Here is a 21521-nt window from a genome sequence, read left to right on the forward strand (position 1 = left end):
TCTTCTTTGGTTAATGCTATTGACTTACCTTCTTTGCCCATTTGTCCAATAGGTTTCTTAGAGTACCCTTACTAATTTATATAAGCTGTTAAAATGTTTCAGATATTTTCTGTCATCTTGTACAATGTTTTTCCTCAATATCCCTGCATCATTATTTTTAAAAACATAGAGGTTTACACATTTTTTGTTCCCTCCATCGAGCTTTTTATCTTTTCTTGAGATACATTTTTAGAGGTAGAATTGCTAGAATCAAGGGATTGAATTTAATGGCGTTTCAGTGACAATACCAGCCTTTTGAAAAATATCTTTGTAGGCATTCTGCAAAAGGAAGAGGAAAAATGTACCCAGGTCAGTTTTTCTTAGAATAATGCTTAGCATGTAGATTACTTTCTCATAATAGGCTTTTAGATTTTTTCCCCCTCTGGGATATAAAACAGTTAACATCATGTAACCAGTAAATGCCTTTGATGTAGATGTCTGTTGCTCTTACCCCAGCAAGCTCTTCTCTGAGGAGAGTGCTGCTGATTGTTGACTTGGAGCACTGGCCAGGCTCCTTGCCATCTGCTCCTCCTCACTAATCAGTAACTCAACAAGTAGATGTGTGTAAAAAGGGAAAGTGGAATACTTTCTAAAATCTTGAGGGTGAAGATGTTGAAAAAAGTCCACCAATATAGTCAGGGTTGTGGATTTTTATTGTCTGCTTACTTTCAGTTAATTTTATAAACTGTTGGGATGCTTCCAATTTATTTTGCAGATAGCAGAAGAGGTGCCTAACCTTGCTTGTAGCCACTCAATAACTCAGTGATTAGAGATGAGTTTTTATTCCTGGTGCAGTCAGTGGTGTCTACTGAGGGAAAATCAATGCTCCTAGGTAGCTTTTCCATCTTAGCTTATGGTCTCACTGCACACAGCAATTGTGAGATTCTTTGCCAGTATCCTCTAACTCCTAAATCTGTACTGTCCAACACCATAGCACTAGCCACCTGTGGTTATTTAAATTAAATTTGATTCAGTCCCTTGGTCACACAAGCCACATGTGGCTAGTGGCTGCCATATTGAAGAGTCCAGATACATAACATTTCTATCACTGCAGGAACTTCTTCTGGAAGATGCTTTAAACTTTCCTTGATCAGCAGACAGTGTTGGCCACATAATGTAAAGAGAAATTTATTCACACATTTCCTGATTTTAAATGGAAATTTCTTAGCATCCTTTTTCTATCTTTCCTTTTATTTCAGAGGTGGAGTTCATCCTTTCCAAAGTGATCTTTTTCCTCATGAACTGATGGGAAGCAATGGATTGTACCTCTCCCTGCTTCCCTGGAACATCCTTTTTGCCTTGCAGTATTCAGCTTCTCTCTATTTTACAAAGTATGCTCATAGGCCACTACCCCGTTTCCCTACTGCTCTTCACCAAATTTTTCTAATAGTCTGTACACCTATTATAGCCTATACAGTTTCTCACCACTTACTCTTCAGCCCTTACAACCTAGATTTTAACTTAATTTCTGACATTGTGCTGATACAGCAGTCATAGGGTTACCAGCTGCCTTCTGATTGTCAAACCCAGATAGCCTTATCTCAGTCACCTTCTTCCAAGACATGGAAATAATTCGATGCCATGGGGCAAGTCTTCCTTATAATTCTCTTCCTCCTTCACTTCTACAGTGTAAAGGGGTTCTGTTTTGGCTGTCTTCTCCTGATTCATTTGTTCAGTCACTTCCACCTCCCATGTTTCATTATCGCCCACCTGTGTATGTCAGTGCAGTTCTAGTTTCCTTGCATTTCCATTTTCTCATCCATGGCTCTAGTTATTACCCACTTTCTGAGAATTCCCAAACGATGTCTGTAAACCTGGTCTTTTCCCAGAACTCAAGATCAAAAGGTCCAGTATATGCTGGACGTCTCTGTTAAGATTATTCTGCCTCTATCTCAACATTAAGACATCTGGGCATGCTTTCCTCCTGGTTTCTTTATATATGACAGATTATACCAGCATGTCCCAAGCCGTGACTTTTCACATTTTTCCTCACTTACTGATTCCATTTGTTTGCCTTAGCTAGCATATCTGTGTTATCACTGTGATATTAATAGTCTTCCTGGCCATCCCTTACTCCTAACCTTCCCCCTAAACCCATTTTAGGTCTGGGTCTATTTTTCTCTGACCTCATATATTCCACCAGTACTGGTGCCATTACTTCCATTCTCTCTATTCTTCACTCATGCTGTTGTTAGACAGATTTCCTGAAGACCATTAAAAAATGCATATACACAACGCAAACGTGTAATAATTACCAACTTAATAATACCAATTTAAAATAAATATTCCCATGGTTCAAAAGTCAAAATGTACCAAAGGCACTTAGTGAAAAACTTTGCTCCCACTTGTGTCCTTTATCTTCTCTTATGCAGTCTTCCCAACAGGTAGCCATGGTTACCGGTTTATTTTTTAGAAAAATTTTAATGTGTGTACCAGCGCATATATATGTATGTGCACAGAAATTTTCCTTTTCTGCAAATGTTAATATATGAAATATGCTTTTCATACTATCCTTTGTGTTTATTTCTAAAGAATATATCTTGGTGATCTTTCATAAAGAGCTCCTTATTCTTTTTTTACAGCTGTATAAGATTCTTCTGTGTATGTACCATAATTTATGTAACCAGTCCTCTCTTGATGGGCATTTAAATCATTCCCCACCCTTCACTGTTCCAAACACTGCTGCAAAGAAAAACTCTTTGATAAGTCATTCTTCTCTTATGCAAGTATAAGCAGGTCCCTTGTGAGGATCACTGTGAGAGCCTGTTATTTTCTGCCTGTTCATTTACTGTTCTTTGACCCTCCACTGCCCATGCTGCTAGTGCTTTGCTTCTTATGTACTGAGTTGCAGTTGCTTCAGCCCACTCATAGTCCTTAGTTCAGAAGCCTTCAAGGACTGTCCGTTGGGAATAGATCTGTCTCTGTCCTGTCAGTGTGGGAGGAGAAGCAAGCAGTGCAATTCACCATAACAAACTGTGGGAGCACTTGCCGCTGTTTCCTGTTGGGCTGACTTGCCGTTCCCCCAACATGTTCCATGTGTTTCTGTTGCCTTGCTTTGCAGAGTGTTTTCCCTCTGTTCACCATCTTCTTTCCAGATACACTGCATCCTTTGAAACTGAGCTCACAAGCCACCACATCCATGAAGCTTGGTTCCTGCTCCCTTCTGCTAAAAATAATCTAGCTTTCTACTGAGGACTCTAACACAGCATATCTTTTTCTGTGCTGGATTACAGTATGTGCAGTTCTAATTTAGCTACTCATTAGTAATTCCCCAGACACAAGGATAGATGGTGCCTTGTTTTGTCATCCCCCCAAAAGTCTCTTAACATGGTGTCTTGCATACACTAATGAATGAAAAAGCAATATTCAGTATATTCTTGTCTGACATGATGGGTTCAAGAAATACTTTTAATGCAGAAATCACCACCATTCTTGTGCATTTCAGCTATTTTTTTAAATTAAAAATGCCTTTATTCTTCCTCCTAGGATATTTTGAAGAGTTTACCGTCACAAAGTCTTACATTCCTAGTGACTGCTCCTGTGACCTCCTAGAAATGAGGGTGCCATTCCATTCCATATTTATTCTGTTGCCAGCTAAAAGCACTGGCAGAACTAATTATGGTCCATATTACAGTACCACAAGACCTTAATCTGTGATTTGGACTCATGGGTCTCTTTATTATAGCTGTTTTTATTATGAGATTGATTGCTTTTCTGATAACTTGAATTTTAATTTACAAAAAAGTGAATAAAAATTATTAATAAAATCTAATCTTTCCAGTGCAGTTTTGACTATAGCAACCTTAGCGAGTAAAGCAGTAAATTCCATGCATTTAAGAATACAATGGATCCAGGGTACCCTGTGTTCAGACTGGGATGTCACTGAGATATGGCCACTCCTATGGTGACGACTTCTTTCTCTGCTAATAGGTTTTTGAAGAACCCTCCATCAGCCTTTTTGCTCTGGAGCATTGTGAGGGAAGAGAGTTACATCTAGAAGAGGCTGTGAACTCTGTGCTGAACAAGGACCTGCACTTCTACACCCAGTCTGTGTGGGTAAAAAGTGGACTGTAAGTATGGGAGAAAGGCTTGGTCTGGTTCAGTCACTGTTTTAAGGCAGAGTTGCAAAGTTGCAAACCAAGTCCACTGTGTAGTAGTATGCATTCAAGTGGTCTTGAGGAAGAGCCTTTTGGGAGAGAAGGGCTACCATATGGTCACAGCATGTATCGTAGAGTAGATCAATCAGATGACTTTACCCAGTTGAACTGACTTTCTTTTCAGAAGAAATTTCAATATCCCAGCAACTTTGGTTAAGACAGTTTCCTGCTTAAGGCAAGTGACTGCTGGCCAGACGAAGTGCGGTGTTGTTTTTTAATAGCTGTGTATTCTAGAGCAGTTCCCTCTGGGGTACTCACTTGCCTGAGGACTACACTGGTTGGCCTAGGCTGCCTACCAGTATTGTTGTTCATTTAGGTTATCAGTCAGTCCGGGTAGACCCAGGGGCCTGTGCTTTTACAAATTACAAAGCTGCCTTTAAGAAAAAATTTAAAATTATGATAGAAATATTAGATATGAATGTGAACATTTAGGACAGAAATGGTGAGAAGTCTGCAAGTGAGGGGTCTTGAAGTTGAAGCTCTATTTGCTTCCTGGAAAATCTGCCTCTGAAGCCATTTCTGAAGAGTCCGGCATATAAACCAGTCCCCGCTCCTGCACTGTTAGTGTTCTGGTAGCAAAAGTCAGCTAAAAAAACACACATCGCTCTTGACGGTTAATTAAAAGTGGCTTTAAAAGTTTGTCTATGACTTTGAAATTATGTGATAATCAACTTTGCTGGTTTAAAGAGAAAGCCAATAATATAGGTGGAGTTGAAAATTTAGCAAACTATTACAATAAGTGGCTTTTATATTATATACATGTATAATAGCTTCAATTTTCTTCTGTAAAACATTTTAAATGGTTTGATGTTTATTCAAACAAATTGATTTATTCTATCTAAGCATAAGATGCCCATATATTATTTAACAATTAACTAAATTTTACATCCCTGTGATAGAGGTCTTTCACAACATTTTAATCCATTTCTTTCCTTTACATTTCTGAGTGAAATTGATATTTGACTCACTTCTGAAAATTTCTCACTTACTTCATTTTTTTCTGGAACACTGGTGCCATTTTATCTTGACATTCTTATTTCTTATTTCTTCTCTTTGGCTTGTTAACCACCTACTCTCACCATTCCAAATTCTCTTTAAAAAGAATTTGAATATGGAATAAGGAACAGGGAAGGCTGCCTAAGGATTTTCCTAGGTTACAGAACACTACTTAATGTACAGCCAGCTTCCCTTAGTGGCAAGTTGGGTTTGTTTTGTTTTAATCCCCATGCTGTGCCACATCTTTGATCTGTGATGATGTCAGCCATGCTTAAATGCACCATCCCACACAGTTTTCCAACTGTAGAATTCATTTAAATCAATACATAATTAGGTACATTTTCCTAAAATCTTACCTAGATTTTATAACTGAAACTTCCCTGCCTGTTTAAATCTGCGGCGGGAGAGGTGGCCAAGCCTGTCTGTGGTCATGCTGACCTGCCTCTGCACCAGTCTGATTGATTAGATTTCTGTAGGAAGGAGGGGTCAGGAATGGGCTCTCCATTTCGTTCATCTCTCCAGAATTTGGCCAGGTCTGATCTTGGTTGTGGGGAACAAGGAGGACTTTTATTAGTGGTGGTCAGGTTAAGTCAGTCATCCCTACCCAAGCTTTCATAGTTGTAATACATCAAGCTTTCCTCAGCTCTTCGCTTCTCCCCACAACTTACGCACAAGTTGATATCTTTTCCTGCATTACCTGAAGCACAAGTCCTTAAGGAATATTGCACTTTGTAAGTTTTAGAAGTTTTTCTCTGGAAAATTGAGGGGCTGAAGTTGCTGCCATAGCAGCACAAGCAACCCTCTGTAGCTTGCATGCTAAGCTCTGGATGACCCTGTTCCTGAGCTCTGGTCCATCTGATAAGCAGGCTGCCTTGCCTGTTGCTGGTGCTCTTTGCCTCATCCACAAGGCTTTACATCCCTTGGTGCAAGCCAGGACAAACCCTGCCATGATTCCAGGTTCTTTAGCAAAATAAAGCAAGGCAGCCATCTCATCCTCCACACGCTTTCTTAAAGCACTGTGTACACTGACCTTGAGTCCTGCTGAGAATTTCAGGTCCTGTTAGTGACTCCGGCACATTCTCTTTAGTCATCAAGCTTAGTAATCACCTCAAGTGGTGCTCGGAAGACTTTTTCTGTATAGAGCCAGAAAGTCTTTTCAGTTTGTGGGTCATTTGTCCGTGTCATAACTACTGAAGTTGCTATGGTAGTGCAAGAGCAGCCGTAGCCAGTCCTTAAAGCAGTGGGCATGACTGTGTTCCACTAAATCAGTCTTGAGACTCCAGACTCCAGACTTGAGACTCCAGTGTACTTTTACACACTTTAATGCTGCCAGAGTTGAAGGCAAGGGTCTGGGGGAGGATTCTCAAAGGAGGTAGGCCTTGAAGAAGGAGGGTGATGGGGAACTTCTGTGAACAATTCTAAGTAGTCTTGGTGGCTTTGGGGAAGCTGTGGAGGGAGGAGTGGAAGAAGATATGTCTGGAGAGTTCACTGGAGCCACACCTAGAGGCCCTGAAGGACACGTGATGTGACTCTAGGGCAGAAGTGTGTTTTTCTGCTGGTTAGGAGGTTATGGTCTGCCTTTGAATGTTAAAATGCTATGACAATGTTATCACAGGAATATAGGATTTCAGAGATGGAGGAAACCTTACATTCATTTTGGAAGAAAGGAAACCAGCATTGTAACTGGAACCCAAATCTTCTGAGTGTAGGCCAGTGGGCTTTCTCCTACACCTCCCTCATTTTTGTTAGGAAAAAATGTGGTTTTAAAAATCTGCAAACCTAGAAGTTTATGAACGCTATAAGGCAAAGTGCAGATACTTTTGATGAGGGATTGCTTTTTTGTTTTGAAGTACACTACTATTTTCTTTCTTGTTCTCATAGATGGATAGCTTATGAAGGATCCAATTTCTTGGGAAGACAAATCCTACTCAGGCCTAATGAGATCCCAAACTGGACAGCATTCAGCAGATGGAAGACAATTGGTTCCCTCCGTCCTATGAAGCAGGTAAGGGGAAAAGAACTGTAAGATTCCAAATAGCTTGCTTTTGTGGTAGAAATGTCATAAACCACAACATCTGAAATGATGATCATTTAATTTAGTTTGACATTTACATAGTAGGGGGAGTGAATTAGGATGCAGATATCTTGTACATTTTAACCAATTTGTAAGACTGTATCTAAAGTCAACATTGGATTTCAGTTTTCAGTCCAAAGCCTCATTGGCCATGTTCACTTTTCATGGAAAACTAAGATATCATAAGTTCTGTGGCAAACCTTGGTAACAGGAATGAACTTTGATACTGTACTAGTTTTAATTTCTAAGCATTTGGATATTCCCCTCCCTACTTATATAATACTCAGGAGGGATCCTGGCAATTTAATTAAAATAAGTATTTACTGCACACCTACTGCTTGTCAGTCTTCTGTTCAAAAGCTTCCCACTGCACTTAGAATACAATCTACCCCCTACCCCACCTTGCTCCTCCAACCTCATCTCTCACATGGCTGTGTCACAGGCATCTAAGTACAGAGTGCTTTCCCACTAAGACTTTTAACATGGGCTGCACCCTCTGTGTAGTGTTCTTCCCTCATTCTTTGACTAGTCATCCCTGTAAATTCTACTTAAGTGTCAGGTCCTCAAGAATGCCTCCCCCACCTTCCCTCCCAATCTACATTAGATCATAAAAGACCTGGGGGTTCTTTTTCTATAAAAACACTGTATGCCGTTTATAACCCTAGCATTATAGTTGGATTGGGGTCTCTCCCACTCTGCAGAAAACCCTGTGAAGTCAAGGACTGTGCATGTTTTGCTCATTGTTCTACCCCTAGTGCCTGAAACAATGTCTGGAGTATTGTAGGAGCTGAGGAACTATTTGTTTAATGAAGGAATGAATATATCAGTGGATGGACCGATGATATTATGCAAAGTATAATGGAAAATATAAAGATAGATGTGATTTCTGCCATTATTATTGAAGCTTACATTTTTGTTGGGTAAAACATGTCCAACTCAAAGCAGTAACATAAAATGCAAAACAATGCATAATTATCCAAAAGCCACAGGCAGTCCCTGGTTCAGAGAAAGGAAGTATCAACATGTTTAGGAGTAGGAGGGAGGTTTCATGGAAGGTGGAAAACCCAAGTGAAACTGTCAGGGGTGTGACGGCCCGTGGATATGGCATTAGTACCTCTCTCTGATCTCTTTAGAACACTATATTGCTTGAATCCAACAACAGTCCTTTGAGGTAGGAATTATTCCCATCTTCTAGTTGGAATAATAAGGCTCTGAGAGAATAAGGCTCCAACTGGAAAATGGGGATAATGATTCCTACCTGTGACAATAGAAGCACATTGACGAAAGTCATCCAAGTGTCAGAACCAGGATTTGAACCCAAATCTACGCTTTAAAATCTGTGTTCTGAAGCAACCACACTCTACGTTCCGTCAGCCTAAGATGAGCACTTACAGAGTACCACCTATTTCAGGCACTGAGCTGAATACAGCCTAGTGGGTCTAAATGCTGAGGCTCTGATGTTCTGACCTGACACTTATTTAACCCTCACTGAAGTGTTAAATAAGTGGTAACCAATAAAATATTAACCTAATTTATCTTCTCTCACCCTCTTCACATGCACACGTGCACACACACCATGCTTATCCCACCACTCATGAGTTCTGTTGATTCGAATCCTGGCTGTCATTTGTAAGCAATGCAGCTTGGTGAGTCACTTCATTTCTTGGCACCTCAGGTTTCTCACTGGTGAAGCAATGATCACATTGCTTACATCTCATTGCTGTGACGGTTGAGTAAGATAATGTGTATGAACAGTCTGATATGGCTCTGGCTCATATTACTATGGTAATATACTGATTTTGAAAGTGTGTTTTTTTATTGTTCACAATGTCCCTTGAGATGCTCTTTTGAGGGATACTGAAACATTAGTGGCTTTCCTGGCAGAGTGTGTGGTACAGGATCTCATGACCTTTACATCTTGCTTATTCCCCACTCCTATCATGTGGAACAGGAAGTAAGCCCACTGAAAAGCCATCAGAAAAAGCAAAGTAGAGATAGCAATTCAGTTTAGCTTTTACTAACTACATCATAATGCTGACCCTCTGTTAGACATTTTAGTAGCTAAGTTCAACACTGAAAATATGTTCCTCATTTTTTAATGGTGGTTCCTTGTTGGGGAAGGATGTCCCTGCCTATTGCTCAGGATTCTCTGGTAAAGGAGAGAACAGCCACCTCTACTTTTACAAGGAAGTTTTTTTTTTTTTTTTTTTTAACAAGAATAGTATGCTGTTTTCTTTCATTGTGCTTTAGGAGCTACCCGATTCCTCTTCTGATTAAACATTTAATTTCAAAATAATATTTTAATAGATTATTTTTCCTGTTGTTTATTTAGGTCACAGTTTTGAAATCCAACAAAGGAATTTGAGTTTCTAAAATAGTAGTGTGTGGGTCACATTTAAATTTGTGGTAAGGTTGTTGGTACTGCTTTAGTTCATATTCTCGTTTAGAAATTCAGGACTAATTAAAATGTGATCCTCTTTGAGGCTGGGAATTAGGAAGTCACTAAGGTACTTATAATGTATATCAGTGTTTTTAAGTATAATTACAGAGGAGTCAGACTACAAATGTGTAATAAGGGTAATTAGTACCTTGCTTGAGTTAATTGATTAAAACTGTGATGTTTGGTCCTAAAGTAATTGGAATTCTGTCATCTGTGAAGGTCACGCCTGTTTTCTTATATGTACAAGGTAATGACAATGTAATAAAGATATACTGAAACCTCAAGAATTAATAATTGCAGTGGGAGATCAGGCTGAATTATAGACATTTAAGTACACTACTGTTGCGTTGTTAATGTTGGAAGTAGGGATTTGAAACATTTAAAACATTTTGCCAAGTAGAGATCTTGTTCACCTGCTTTAAATGGCCAGATAATTTGCCTTTCTATTGCCTTAAGTGCTGAGAATGTGTATTTCCTTAGGAAGGCTTAATTACCAAAATTCAGTTGGCTTCATGTTGATCTATCAAGTTTCAAAAATAGTAGACTGTTCATTGGTGCTCTTACCATATTACCTATTGCATTTACCTAAGCACTTATGTTTCTTAGCATGAAAGTGCTCTCAAGTAAGAGACCATTTGTTATTACTAAGCCAGGGTCCTAACTGGGATGGTAATGAGATGAACCAAAGGTGGGGATGTTGGGTGCCATGTATCTTATTACATTAAGCCTGGAGGCCTAAGTCATAGGGCTGAAATAATGGTTTCTGTTGTGCTTCGATTATGTCCCCTGCCTTTCATTGTCTTACACGGCCACCTTTGGAATTCGTCTCTTATTCCCTGTGCCTAAGAGCAACTAGTGCATTTCAACATAGGTCTGAGAGCATCCTCGTTAAGAGGAACCTGGCTTCTTTGTATCTGTGTTCACCTTATTTGTAAAACTAGGGTCATAATTGTACTTTCTTAATAGGTTTTTGTGGTTATTCTGAAAAATAACAATGGCACAGAATGCATTTAGCATGCTGCTTACACATACTACATGTTCAATAAATATTAGCTATTCTCCTTAGAGGCAAGTCCCAGGTTTAATATTTTAAAACTTTTTATATGTATCTTAAAACTTCCAGGCCAAGGGGACGAAGTCCTTTGTTACACAATTTTTGAGTACCTCAGTATAGTCATTAAACGTACATGGTCTCTACTTTTGAAGAAATAAAGGTCTTATGTAAACAAGTAATCACAGCTACTAGGGCCCTCAGCTGTCTGGGTTTTTCAAGACATCCCAGGGCCAACTTAATGGCATTTAGTCATAGCTCCACAGTATGTCTGATTGTCTTTCTGAAGTTGTTACAAAATCCTTGTAGGTAATACCTTACCCTTATTCTAACTCGCCTACCTCCCTCAGCACAGCTGGGACACACTAGTTATTGAATGAAACTCATCAAGTCCCTAATTCTTTACCACCTCACTCCTCACCACATGGAATTCTAGTGAAAGAAACTTTTACTTTATGCTGTCAAAAGGGCCCTTTTCACAAAGTGTAATAGAGACTGTACAATTTAAGCTTTGTGCTCCATGGCCTACGGATTTACCATATTTATTTATGCAGATTTACTACAGGGAATAAGAGTGAAACTGATATAACTAAGACAGTTACCTCTCACTTTCCCTCCCAGCTTTCCTCCTCTGGAATTATTCACTTCCAGATTCAAGAGTTTATTTCTAAATGGCTGTTTCTCCTGTCATAGCCTGCAGTGTACATCAGAATAAAGAACCGTGCCCAGGATGAATATCTGACAGTCACTGGAAATCTAGCAGACACCAGGGCAACATCTGTGTGCATTTCTCCCTATAGTGGAAAGGATACTCAGATCTGGCACTACTGCCGAGGACTCTTTAAATCCAAGGTAAGCAATCCCACTGATACAGTACACCACTTTCTGGCCTCAGTTTTTTGTTTTGAAAACTAGAATCTTAGTCAAATCAACTGGCATGATAAAACAGTGCAACTTCTTAGAAACAGGTGTTGATTATAAAAATACTGCCATATATTACTAAAACATTTATATAAAATTAATTTTTTTATCTAGATAATCCAGTTTCAATTTTTAAGTAAACACAAAGGTTATCACATACTATGGATATACCTAAGTGATTTTTTATTTACAACCAATGGTATAAGTCACCAGATCTAAGCTGGACAATGTGCTTTTGCAAGATGTTCCTTACTTGATGGCCCAGATAAAATCAGCTATCTCTGATTCTAAATAGGTTGAAACCCTTTCACTTTCAAACTATACAAAAGAAGCAGTAGAAAAAGAAAGCTGTTATTGGAAGAAGCTTAGAAAATAAAATTTAGGGTTGTTCTTTTCTATGACCCTCCCATTATGTTTAATGCATTGGGAATAGAACACTAGTTTTAAAACATTCAAACTGTGTTTTATTGTATCACCAATGGATTATCTACTTTTTCTCATGCTTCAAAAATGAAAAATATTTAAAAGTAACTATTTTCTGGATATCTTTAGCCCATCATGCAATGTTTTCGTAAGAAAACCAAGTTCAGCATAATACATTTTAAGCAAACAAGGGTTTAACATTTAATTCCAATTCAGCAAATCTTTATTGAACATCTGTGTCAGATGTAGACATCCTATTAAAAACAAGTACCTCTATTTCAGTTGGTTTATTTCTGTACCATTTCCTACCCACAGCCATAAAGAAGACATTAAAAAAGGCTTACTGAAATTATACTATATAGTAATTTTTTTAGACAAGACAGACATACTTCATGTCTATGATTTGTTTACCTAAGAGAAAAGGGACCTAATTCAACTTACTTTAGCAAACACAGTACTGCCAATTAATCATTTCTTAACCCTTTTAGGCCAGTGATACATGTCTTGACGTGATTGGTGGCCGGGACACACCTGGAGCTAAAGTAGCTCTATGGACTGAACATGGGCAATTCAGGCAGAAGTGGAGACTGAATCAAAATGGAACTATCAGCTCTTATCTCAGTGATCAACTTGTCCTCGATGTTAAAGGTGGGCCTTTAATGATACCCAATGTTGGGTCCCTGGATATTAGTTTCAGTTCCACATCTCCTCATTTTGGGTAAAGGACATCCTTATGTATAAGAGAAATGTTATGTCATTTAAAATTATGCTTGAAAAAAAGTTAAGACAGGCAGTTATACAAACAAAACAATTAGCAGAAAAAGCCAAACAACAAAGCTTAGGGTTTTTGTTCATTAGTACAGTTGTAAAACTTGCATTTGCTACATGAACTCAGAACAGTTCTAAATTTGAAGCACCATAAACCCATGAATATCATCTGTTTCTTAGAAACATCTCCAGCTTTTCGCCAGGAATTGCCATGGTCCTTCAAACACTCAGCTCTAATTTATGGTAGGTCTCAATTAACCTTGTTTTTGAATTCAGCAAGGTCAGGGCCAGTATTATTCATGGCTGTTGCTTTAATTGGGTTAGTCAGTTTTGTTAGTGTAGAAACAAAAACACAGTACCTGACATTCAGCCAGAGTTCTCTCAGAGCACTCTGTTCTAAAGAATCGCATTGTTAAGGCATGCCGCTTATACAATCATGTATTATACCTTTTAGTATTTCAATTTGAGTCATAATAAGGTCCAATTTGAGGTGAATAATGGCTAAGCCTGTTAAGACTCAGCTTCCCATTTCAGACTTCTTTGTAAATGACACATTAATCCACTGAAATGGTGAGCTGAACAGAAGCTTGTGAAAATTGTGAAATTGCTAAGCACCTGCCTGAACAAATAATCTTTTCTTTTGGAATTTCTATTTTAGGAGGAAATTATTGTGACAAGACTCATGTAATTGTAAATCAGCCCCTGGAGGGAGAAGAAACACAGAAATGGGACATTGAAATATTATGAGAGAATCAACATCCCTAGAAAGAGTGAAGAAGAAGGAAACTCACATCTGTCATTGTCTCGTGGACATGGAAAGGAAGCTACTATCCTCACACTCCTGGATCACTGAGCAGAATGAACATTCTCTCCAACCTCTGAGACTATCACTCTTAACCATGGAAAAGCTCAAAATATTCTTGCCATTACTCAGTGTTCCTATAAAGAAAATATTATGATGTCTGGCAAAGGTTCTATTCCTGATCTCCAGCTGTGGTGAGCAAGTTTCCTGAAGTGTTTATTTTCTCTCCTATCCACCAAACGTGAATCCTATTCCTGATGGCCTGTTATTGGACACTGGTGATGCTGTTATCCTGTAGTATTTATTAATATCCTACCTAGATGCTTGTATGAGTACAAAGCATAAAGAAACAGATTCCTATAGGTCAAGTCATACTTTTGCAAACAGATGAGTAATTTTTTAGCAACATCTGAAAATATATATTAAACTTTCCTAGATAAACTTTAAGGTTTCTATACTGAGACTTTTATAACACACCTCATAAGTATTTATTTTTACTTGTAACTAACCCCAGGCAGGGACGTCAGCTTTGTTAGGAATAAGGCACAAGTAGTAAAGTATTTTCTGTAGCTATTGTTTCCTCAGTCCTTCAAACTAGAACAGTACAAATAACCTATGACCAAACTTGCACTCTTACATGTTAACCAAGACATCCCTTTAGGTGACAAGACTCTACAATAGTAGTTACCTATCTCCATGCTGACACTTCATCCTAGATTTAAGGAGAGGCATTTTTTTTTTTTTTTTTGCCTCAAGTGAAGAGAAATTTCAAATGTCCAAATTAAAACAAAGTAGCATTTGAACCTTGACCTTACCATCTTTTTAAATAAATGTGGAGTTGATTTCTCTACTAAATAATAGAAGCCTCACTTCTTCACTCCCATGGTAAGTAACTTTTATTTAAGTAAACTCAGGCAGGAAATCACCTTTGACTTGGCTTCCAGTAGTCATGACCACCTTTTACTGCACAATTCACAAGCGTTTTTTTCCTGCTGAATGGGATTGAGACTTACATTAAGACAACTTTTCCTTTTATCCCCAACTTTTGCCAGAAAGCAGAAAAATGCTCTATTTTTATAAAGATTAAATTCTCTGGTGATATTTTAAAAAATATCAACCTATATGCACTTTAGAATGTAAAATAACAGTGAGTATTTTAAACTCGAAGACCCACTATTTTGAGTATTTTTTATAGACTTAGTTTTTCCATGTAAATACTGGGTTTTTTCCTCCCTCAATTTCAGGCTTTTCTCCATCTTTTAAGCAGCCTCTGTAACTCCCTTTTGTCCACAGGTGGTGTGTGCCTCTCATTTTGGGGGAGTATTATTTAATAAAATTTATGTTACAGGATAACTTTTAGTGGGCATGGGCTTGTCTATACACAAAGGTATGTATATTTTCACTGTAAAAAAACAATTTAAAATTTTTTCTTATTTTAATTGTTGGAAATTTTTCTAGAGCCAAAGCAGCTCTTTAAAGAAGTTGTTTCTTCCAAAGAACAAAGCCAGGTTAATGACATTCAATTCTAAATGATACATTGGAATTGTGCCTTTTCTACCACACTGGATTAAATAAACTTGTCAAAATATGGTTTTTTCATTTTCTGAGACACTTGATAATTTGCTGTTCTTTCATGTGCCCCTGTTAGTACACTTGGCCAAATGACCACCTATAATAGGGAGGTCTCATGTTAATAGATACGCAGGTAAGGAAACTTGAATTCATCCTCTCCTCGGCTCAGGTCTTCGCTTTTCTTTTAATATGTGCATATAAAATAGTAGCATTTGATTCGGCAAAGGCACTAGACTACTTGAATCAAACATTCTGTCCAGAGGGATAATACCAGGCCTTCCCTTTCCTCGTCTGTAGTAAGTTTCAGGTCCTTGACAGAAATAGTGGAACTGTTCCAAATTTGCTTCAGTGCATCCAAATGTGACAAAGGAAAGCGAAGTCCATGAGACTGAAAAAGGATACATTAATTAGTCAAAAATATGTATACTACTTATGTCACTGAAGTGGCATTTTCCTGTAAATTTATTCTCAATACATTATTTTTGATACCCTTCATGAGTATTTTAGATATGCTACAATTAGATGATAACATAAAAGATGCCAACTTTTATATAAAAGGGATCCTAATTTATGTAGTAAGTGATATTAGTAATTTGAAATGCTTTACATTATACCATTCCTATAAGGCTACAGGTCCCAGCTAGTAAGCTTTAAAACTGGTGTGCATGTATCACAGAAATGTCTGACTTAATCATCCCCATGAAGGAGCTCTGTGAGTAGTGCAAAATGGTAAGTCCACAGTGCAGCCATAAAAAGCATATTACCTATAAATAAAAAATAATCCATTCTTCCCAACCACCACCCAAGGCACAGGATAGGCATTTGTTTTCAGTTGGAACAAACCTCTGTTTCCTCCTCATTCCCCATCATGTGTGTCTCTCTCCTATTCTTTAAGGAATGATAGATGTACACCATCTTTTCTTGAGCTTCATCCTTTGGGAAAAAAATAAATGCATTAGGCCATCAACAACACAACACTGAGGATGTCAGTGCTATAAAGGTTTTACAATAGGTCAACATCAAGAAAAATCTTAAAAGCCTTGGTATTCAAGTGAAATTTATTGAAAACTGTAAAGAATCCTTTTGGCAAAAAGTGATGGGTGTGTGCATCCACACAATGTCTACACTTCATTAGTCACCACAGGTTACTATTTGTATGTGGCAATAAGTTGTTAAAACAGCTGGAGTGCTACCTGGAAGAGCATCCTCAGGATTTAATGAAAAAGCAATGATTTATGTATCAACTTATCAATGAAATGCTGTTTTTTAAATCATACCTGCACTGTCTTTTTTGGAATCAAAAACATCTGACATTCCTAGGTATAAACTGACAATTTATGAACATCATGAAGTCATTAACTCCTGAGAAATACCAGCTGTGTGATCTATAAAAAACTCCATTTCAATTACAGTACCCTTTCACATGGTCCCTATCTCCTTTCACCCCCCATCTTACACAGTGCAGTTTATCGTCTCTTCCACAGCCTTTAGTCATTCTTTGTCACCTCTTAGATAAGGGCAAAAAAATCTTAGCCTAGCATACAATGTCTCAAACTGACTGGTTATCTGAATCACTGTTTTTTTTTTTTTAGACAAGGATGTAGGAATGTATACTTTTGATTCCAAAAAGACAGGGCAGGTAGGATTTAAAAAACTGAGCATTCCAAGTCTGGCACGGACGGCTGGAAAATCTGGTTATTGAGACATGTTGAGAACCCCTCTTATCCCCCTTGATCATTCATAGGATAGCTCCTCAGAGAGCTGATTAGGAGGAATGGGGAAAAGCCATATGGTATGAGATGGTTCTTAGGACTGTACAGAGAGCTCTATGAAAACATAAATCCAAAGGCTCCAAGACCAGATGAAACTCAGGAATTTATAATTTTAAAAAGCTTTCCAATCGACTCCGTGATCAGTTAGCCAGTTTGGGGAATCACTGGGCTAGGAAGCAAAGTTACAGAATATAGACTTTGTTCTCCATAATCTACAGGATAGAGTTTAAGTAGATGCAATATCCACAAAACCACATAGAGAGACAGATGTGCACAGTGTGGAGGACTGGGGCTGGGAAACTCATGAATGAGGTCTGTGGCTGTCCAAGCAGGAACAGTAAGGCCTGAAGTAGGATGGGAAGCAAAGACTAGACATCAGTCACCACATAAAGGGAATGAAGGAATGTTCTGTGAGGATGAGGGCAGGAAGATATGGAATTGGAACTGTGAGATTTGGTCATCATCTGACCTGAAGAAATGGCATGAAACTGAATGCAGGTGGATTCCTAAAGATGGGCAGAGACCAGTGATTAATCTGATAACCGAGGCCTCTGATGAAAAACACCCTGAGAAGAGAGGAAATCTCCCTCTTGGATACTCACAGATTGATCCTGATCTGGCAGTACTGTGAGGACAATGTGGTCTTTAAACTGCAGTCTCACTACACTGTCCAACCTCGGTAACTTTCCACCTAGAAAACCCCAAAGAGAGAAAGCCGACCTTCAAAAAAGGAAACAGGCAGATTCAAACTTGCTTACAGACATAGGAAACACATTTACTAACAATTTACAGGTGAATCCAAACATGGCATACACTCCAACTGGACTTTGCTTACCCCAACATTGTACTGATATTATAGTTCACATCGTTATGGAGCTCATTCTTACAGTAAAGACAGACATAGAATTAGATAAATACCAATGTAAGTTTATAAGTACAATAAATAGACAAAAATAATACCATCGAAGTACACACATGTAAGTATCACAGCACATAAGGCTGTGGTGCTTTCTGCACAGAACACTCACTCCTCCAGTTTCTCTCCTCTACAAGCTTCTTGCTCAACATGTGGACTCTGGAAGGACGACCTGAGTTCAAAATTGCACTATTCCACCAATTATTAGGTGTGTGACCCTGGTCAATTATTCAGTCTATGTAAGTCAAGCATAGTATCCTATAAAAGCCATCTAATAAAGTCCACAGAAAAAAAAATTTTTTTTCCAAATTGGATTTAACTTAGTGGAACAATACAAAATAAAAACAGACTAGCCTTACAGGGTCATCTGCGTGGGGAAAGAGTTGTGAGGGATCATCACTTTATTGAATATAATGGCTAAGGAAAACACTGAAGTAATCTGGGCCATAAGCTGGTGCATAAGCAAACTGTTCTGCTAAAGATTAAACCATGTGCTTGTAAAACATTTGCTATTTTGAATAGATACAATCAAAAACAAATCCTAAGCTTCCTCCAAAGACTATAATAAACATGTATACAGAATCAGTGTTGGAAGGGACCTTATAGATTATCTCAGTGGTTCTCTCTTGGTCATAAATAAGAGTTTTATAAAAGTTAGTAAGAAATACTCTTTTCACTCAACCCTGAGAAAGAACAGCAGCCAAAAAGCTGGCCTGGCAATCACAGCTAGGTCTTGGTGTTCTCCTGTTGAACACAGGCAGTTCCACAGAATGCTAACATCAGAGATCACTCTGTGACCGTGATAGGTCAAGACAAAACACCATCGCTCCATACATACTCATGTCTAAACTCAGGCAAGGCAAGAACATATTCCAAACCACAACACTGACCAAACGTCCCCCTACTCTGGCTAATGAGTGACCACTTCTGCTTTACCACTGATAACTTCAGCCTCATACATTCCTCTTCCTACCTACCAGATAACATTTAGGAGACTTAATCCTAGAATCCCTTCCATTTCCTGACAACATCCAATCCAGAGCAAAGCCCTGCTTCCTTGAACCCTCTCCAAAATCACCTTACACCTGAGTCCTATAAATCTTTTCTAACACCCTTTTACTGAGATGCCCTGCAGTCCCCAATGGTGTGTGGTCTTCCCACTGCACCAAGTCAATAAATCCAATTTGGTCTGAATTCAGGAGTATGTTCTTGGTGGTCTTTGCTATAGGACATTGAGATCATCCATCTGGAAGTCATCAATGACATCATCCATCCAGAAGTATGTTATATCAATTGCAGGCTAAATCTCATAAATTAGGCACCTGTACCTTGAAGAAGGCTGACAATAATCTTGGACATTTCTTGAATCTCACTGGCTGATGGCACCCGTTTTACCTATGCTATGATTTGGATGTTTGTGCCATCCAAATCTCATGTTCAAATTTGATCCCCAGTATGGAGGTGCAGCCTAAGGGGAGGTGTTTGGGTCACATTGCGGGGAGCAGATCCCTCATGAATAGATTAATTCCCTAGGGTTGGGGGCGGTGAGTGAGTTCTTGTTCCATTAGTTCCCATGACAGCTGGTGTTAAAAAGAGCCTGGCACTTATCCTCGCTCTTGCTTCCTCTCTCACCATGTGTTCCGCAAATGCTGGCTCCCTTTCTCCTTCCACTGTGAGTGGCCTGAGGTTTTCTCCAAATGCAGATACCAGCACCATGCTTCTTGTACAGCCTGCAGACCATGAGCCAAATAAACTTCTTTTCTATATAAATTACCCAGCCTCACGTATTCCTTTAAGCAACACAAACAAAGACAACCCATCCCTGACTTAATTCCAACAAGATTATTTCAATGTTCAAATTTTTAAAACTTCCTGAAGACTATGAATACCAGAGTACCTATAAATATACATATTTCTCACCCAAAAGGACAGGGCTCTTATTTCCCATCAGGCTGGGATACAAGTTCTTTCCAAATGACTTCTAAGATGCAGGTTACTAAAGGTTGAGTGCAGCACATCTTGTCTGACCATATACACTAAGGATGGATGTAGGTCCACATTAACATGAAAGCACTTCAAACTGTTCCACTTTCCATCTGTTCGAAGAGGCGCCTACCCAGAAAAACCGCAAACATCCTGCATTAGCCTCTGACCACCCAGAAGAAAACAGCAAGCTCCACCTGGTGTTGACAGCTCTGCCCCATCTCCCGCAGGGTAAGGGGGGAGTCTGTGCATAATAAAATCCTTCTTCATGTCTGAGGAAAGCAGTTCTTTGGTGCCCTCCAGCCGGTCCGCAAGCGTCCTCAGGAAGCCACTTAATCGTCTTGTTGCAACAGTTGTGGATTCCACCTGCTAGGAACACAGAAGTGAGTCCTGGCCCAGATGCCAGCAGAACTTACTGCCCAGCTCAGTCTCCACAGTAGACTGCAAAACTGCCAGCCACCCAGGATGGACATTAATCCATGTCATTCCAAAGGGGAAGGGACAACCTGAGCCCCTAAGAATATCTCATCATTTCCTTATAAACACTGTTAATTCTAAGCTGCCTGTTGTTTGCAAAAACTTTTCAGAATTTTGTCTAGAAAGAGAGATCCTTGGGAAAATGGTACAGTCTGAGCTCTGCCTTTTGGAAAGCAGGTCACTGTCCTAAGACGAATGCTTCAGACAGAGAAAGCAACCTTTGCTCAACTCGGCTCTAATCCACTCATCTCAAAACTAATCAAATAACACCCCTGTTTCAAAAGGTAATAAAAGAACAGGAGGCCAATGAATACACCGAGGCCAGGGTCTCCAGTACAGTGAATCTCTCTTAACTAGTAATCTGATGTGTGCTAAATCTACAGTTCTCCTGGCCATATTATTCATTTACTCAACCAACATTTTCACACTGCCTGCTACTGCCATGGTGAAATACAGAGCTGTCTGTACAACATCACAGTTCTCTGGATCACCACGTAACACACGGCACTCCACTCATTCTGCAAATCACACAGCTCAGCAGTGCAGCACAGTAGACAAGCCTGGCTCATGTGGGAAGAAGTATCCTGTGGTCCTTAAGGTAGGACTTCAGCTGGCCTGGGCTGCAGCTACCATCTTTCATCCTAGCTGCCTTTACTCCTTACCAGGAGCAGCTGCCGGGGTATGCCGGCCCGTAATTCCACGTCTTCCTTTGCAGTATCAAATACAAGCCCCGAGATGGTATCCAAAAGGAAATCTCCCCATGAACTAGGATATGCACCAAGGGGGGAAAAAAAAAGCCAAAACAGTGAGCACATACGAAATATACATAAAATAGTTATTGCTAGTAAAGCCAAAAGCTACAGATTGGATTATGGCTTCCCTGTCCAGGCATTTTGAGTTCCATTAATTGGACATTACTCAGCATGGAAATCTAAGACCTTCATCAACCACCCTGTGTCCTCCCTCCCCATTCCAGACGCTCACTTGCAAAATTAAAAGTGGGAAGCTAGGCTCCAATACTGATTTCTCTTAAAAGCTCTCAGAAAATCAACCATAGACTTCCATAAAACAGGAAGTTCAACAGACCAAATTTTTAACAAAAGTGTCTATGAGAGGAGATTTGTAGGAAA

General features: G+C 39.1%; 2 protein-coding genes and 1 long non-coding RNA gene across 9 annotated transcripts in view; 1 reads left to right on the forward strand and 2 right to left on the reverse strand.

Moving 5' to 3' along the window:
* The window catches only part of LOC103881073, a 110025-nt gene extending 103811 nt beyond the window's left edge, over positions 1-6214 (reverse strand). Inside the window, exon 1 of the long non-coding RNA XR_004182025.1 lies at positions 5186-6214. This is a non-coding gene — a long non-coding RNA (uncharacterized LOC103881073). The remainder of the gene's footprint in view (positions 1-5185) is intronic.
* The window catches only part of CRYBG3 (crystallin beta-gamma domain containing 3), a 124770-nt gene extending 109508 nt beyond the window's left edge, over positions 1-15262 (forward strand). Inside the window, exons 18-22 of one of the 2 annotated variants that reach the window (XM_003893829.5) lie at positions 3970-4109; positions 7074-7197; positions 11451-11609; positions 12590-12749; positions 13528-15262. In XM_003893829.5, the coding sequence (XP_003893878.3) occupies positions 3970-4109; positions 7074-7197; positions 11451-11609; positions 12590-12749; positions 13528-13616 (672 nt within the window). In that variant the 3' untranslated portion in view covers positions 13617-15262. The remainder of the gene's footprint in view (positions 1-3969; positions 4110-7073; positions 7198-11450; positions 11610-12589; positions 12750-13527) is intronic. The other variant, XM_009198769.3, reaches the window with a different exon arrangement.
* RIOX2 (ribosomal oxygenase 2) overlaps positions 12274-21521 on the reverse strand; it is a 30701-nt gene continuing 21453 nt past the window's right edge. For 3 of the 6 annotated variants that reach the window (XM_003893830.4, XM_003893831.4, XM_009198731.2), the window contains exons 6-10: positions 21054-21156; positions 20112-20283; positions 17618-17706; positions 16087-16176; positions 12274-15631 (exon numbers count right to left, since the gene is read on the reverse strand). In XM_003893830.4, the coding sequence (XP_003893879.1) occupies positions 15473-15631; positions 16087-16176; positions 17618-17706; positions 20112-20283; positions 21054-21156 (613 nt within the window). In that variant the 3' untranslated portion in view covers positions 12274-15472. Of the gene's footprint in view, positions 15632-16086; positions 16177-17617; positions 17707-20047; positions 20284-21053; positions 21157-21521 lie in introns of all 6 variants that reach the window. The other 3 variants (XM_009198735.3, XM_009198742.3, XR_004182023.1) reach the window with 2 other exon arrangements.

This window comes from Papio anubis, chromosome 2 (assembly GCF_008728515.1).
Source record: "Papio anubis isolate 15944 chromosome 2, Panubis1.0, whole genome shotgun sequence".
NCBI lineage: Eukaryota > Metazoa > Chordata > Mammalia > Primates > Cercopithecidae > Papio > Papio anubis.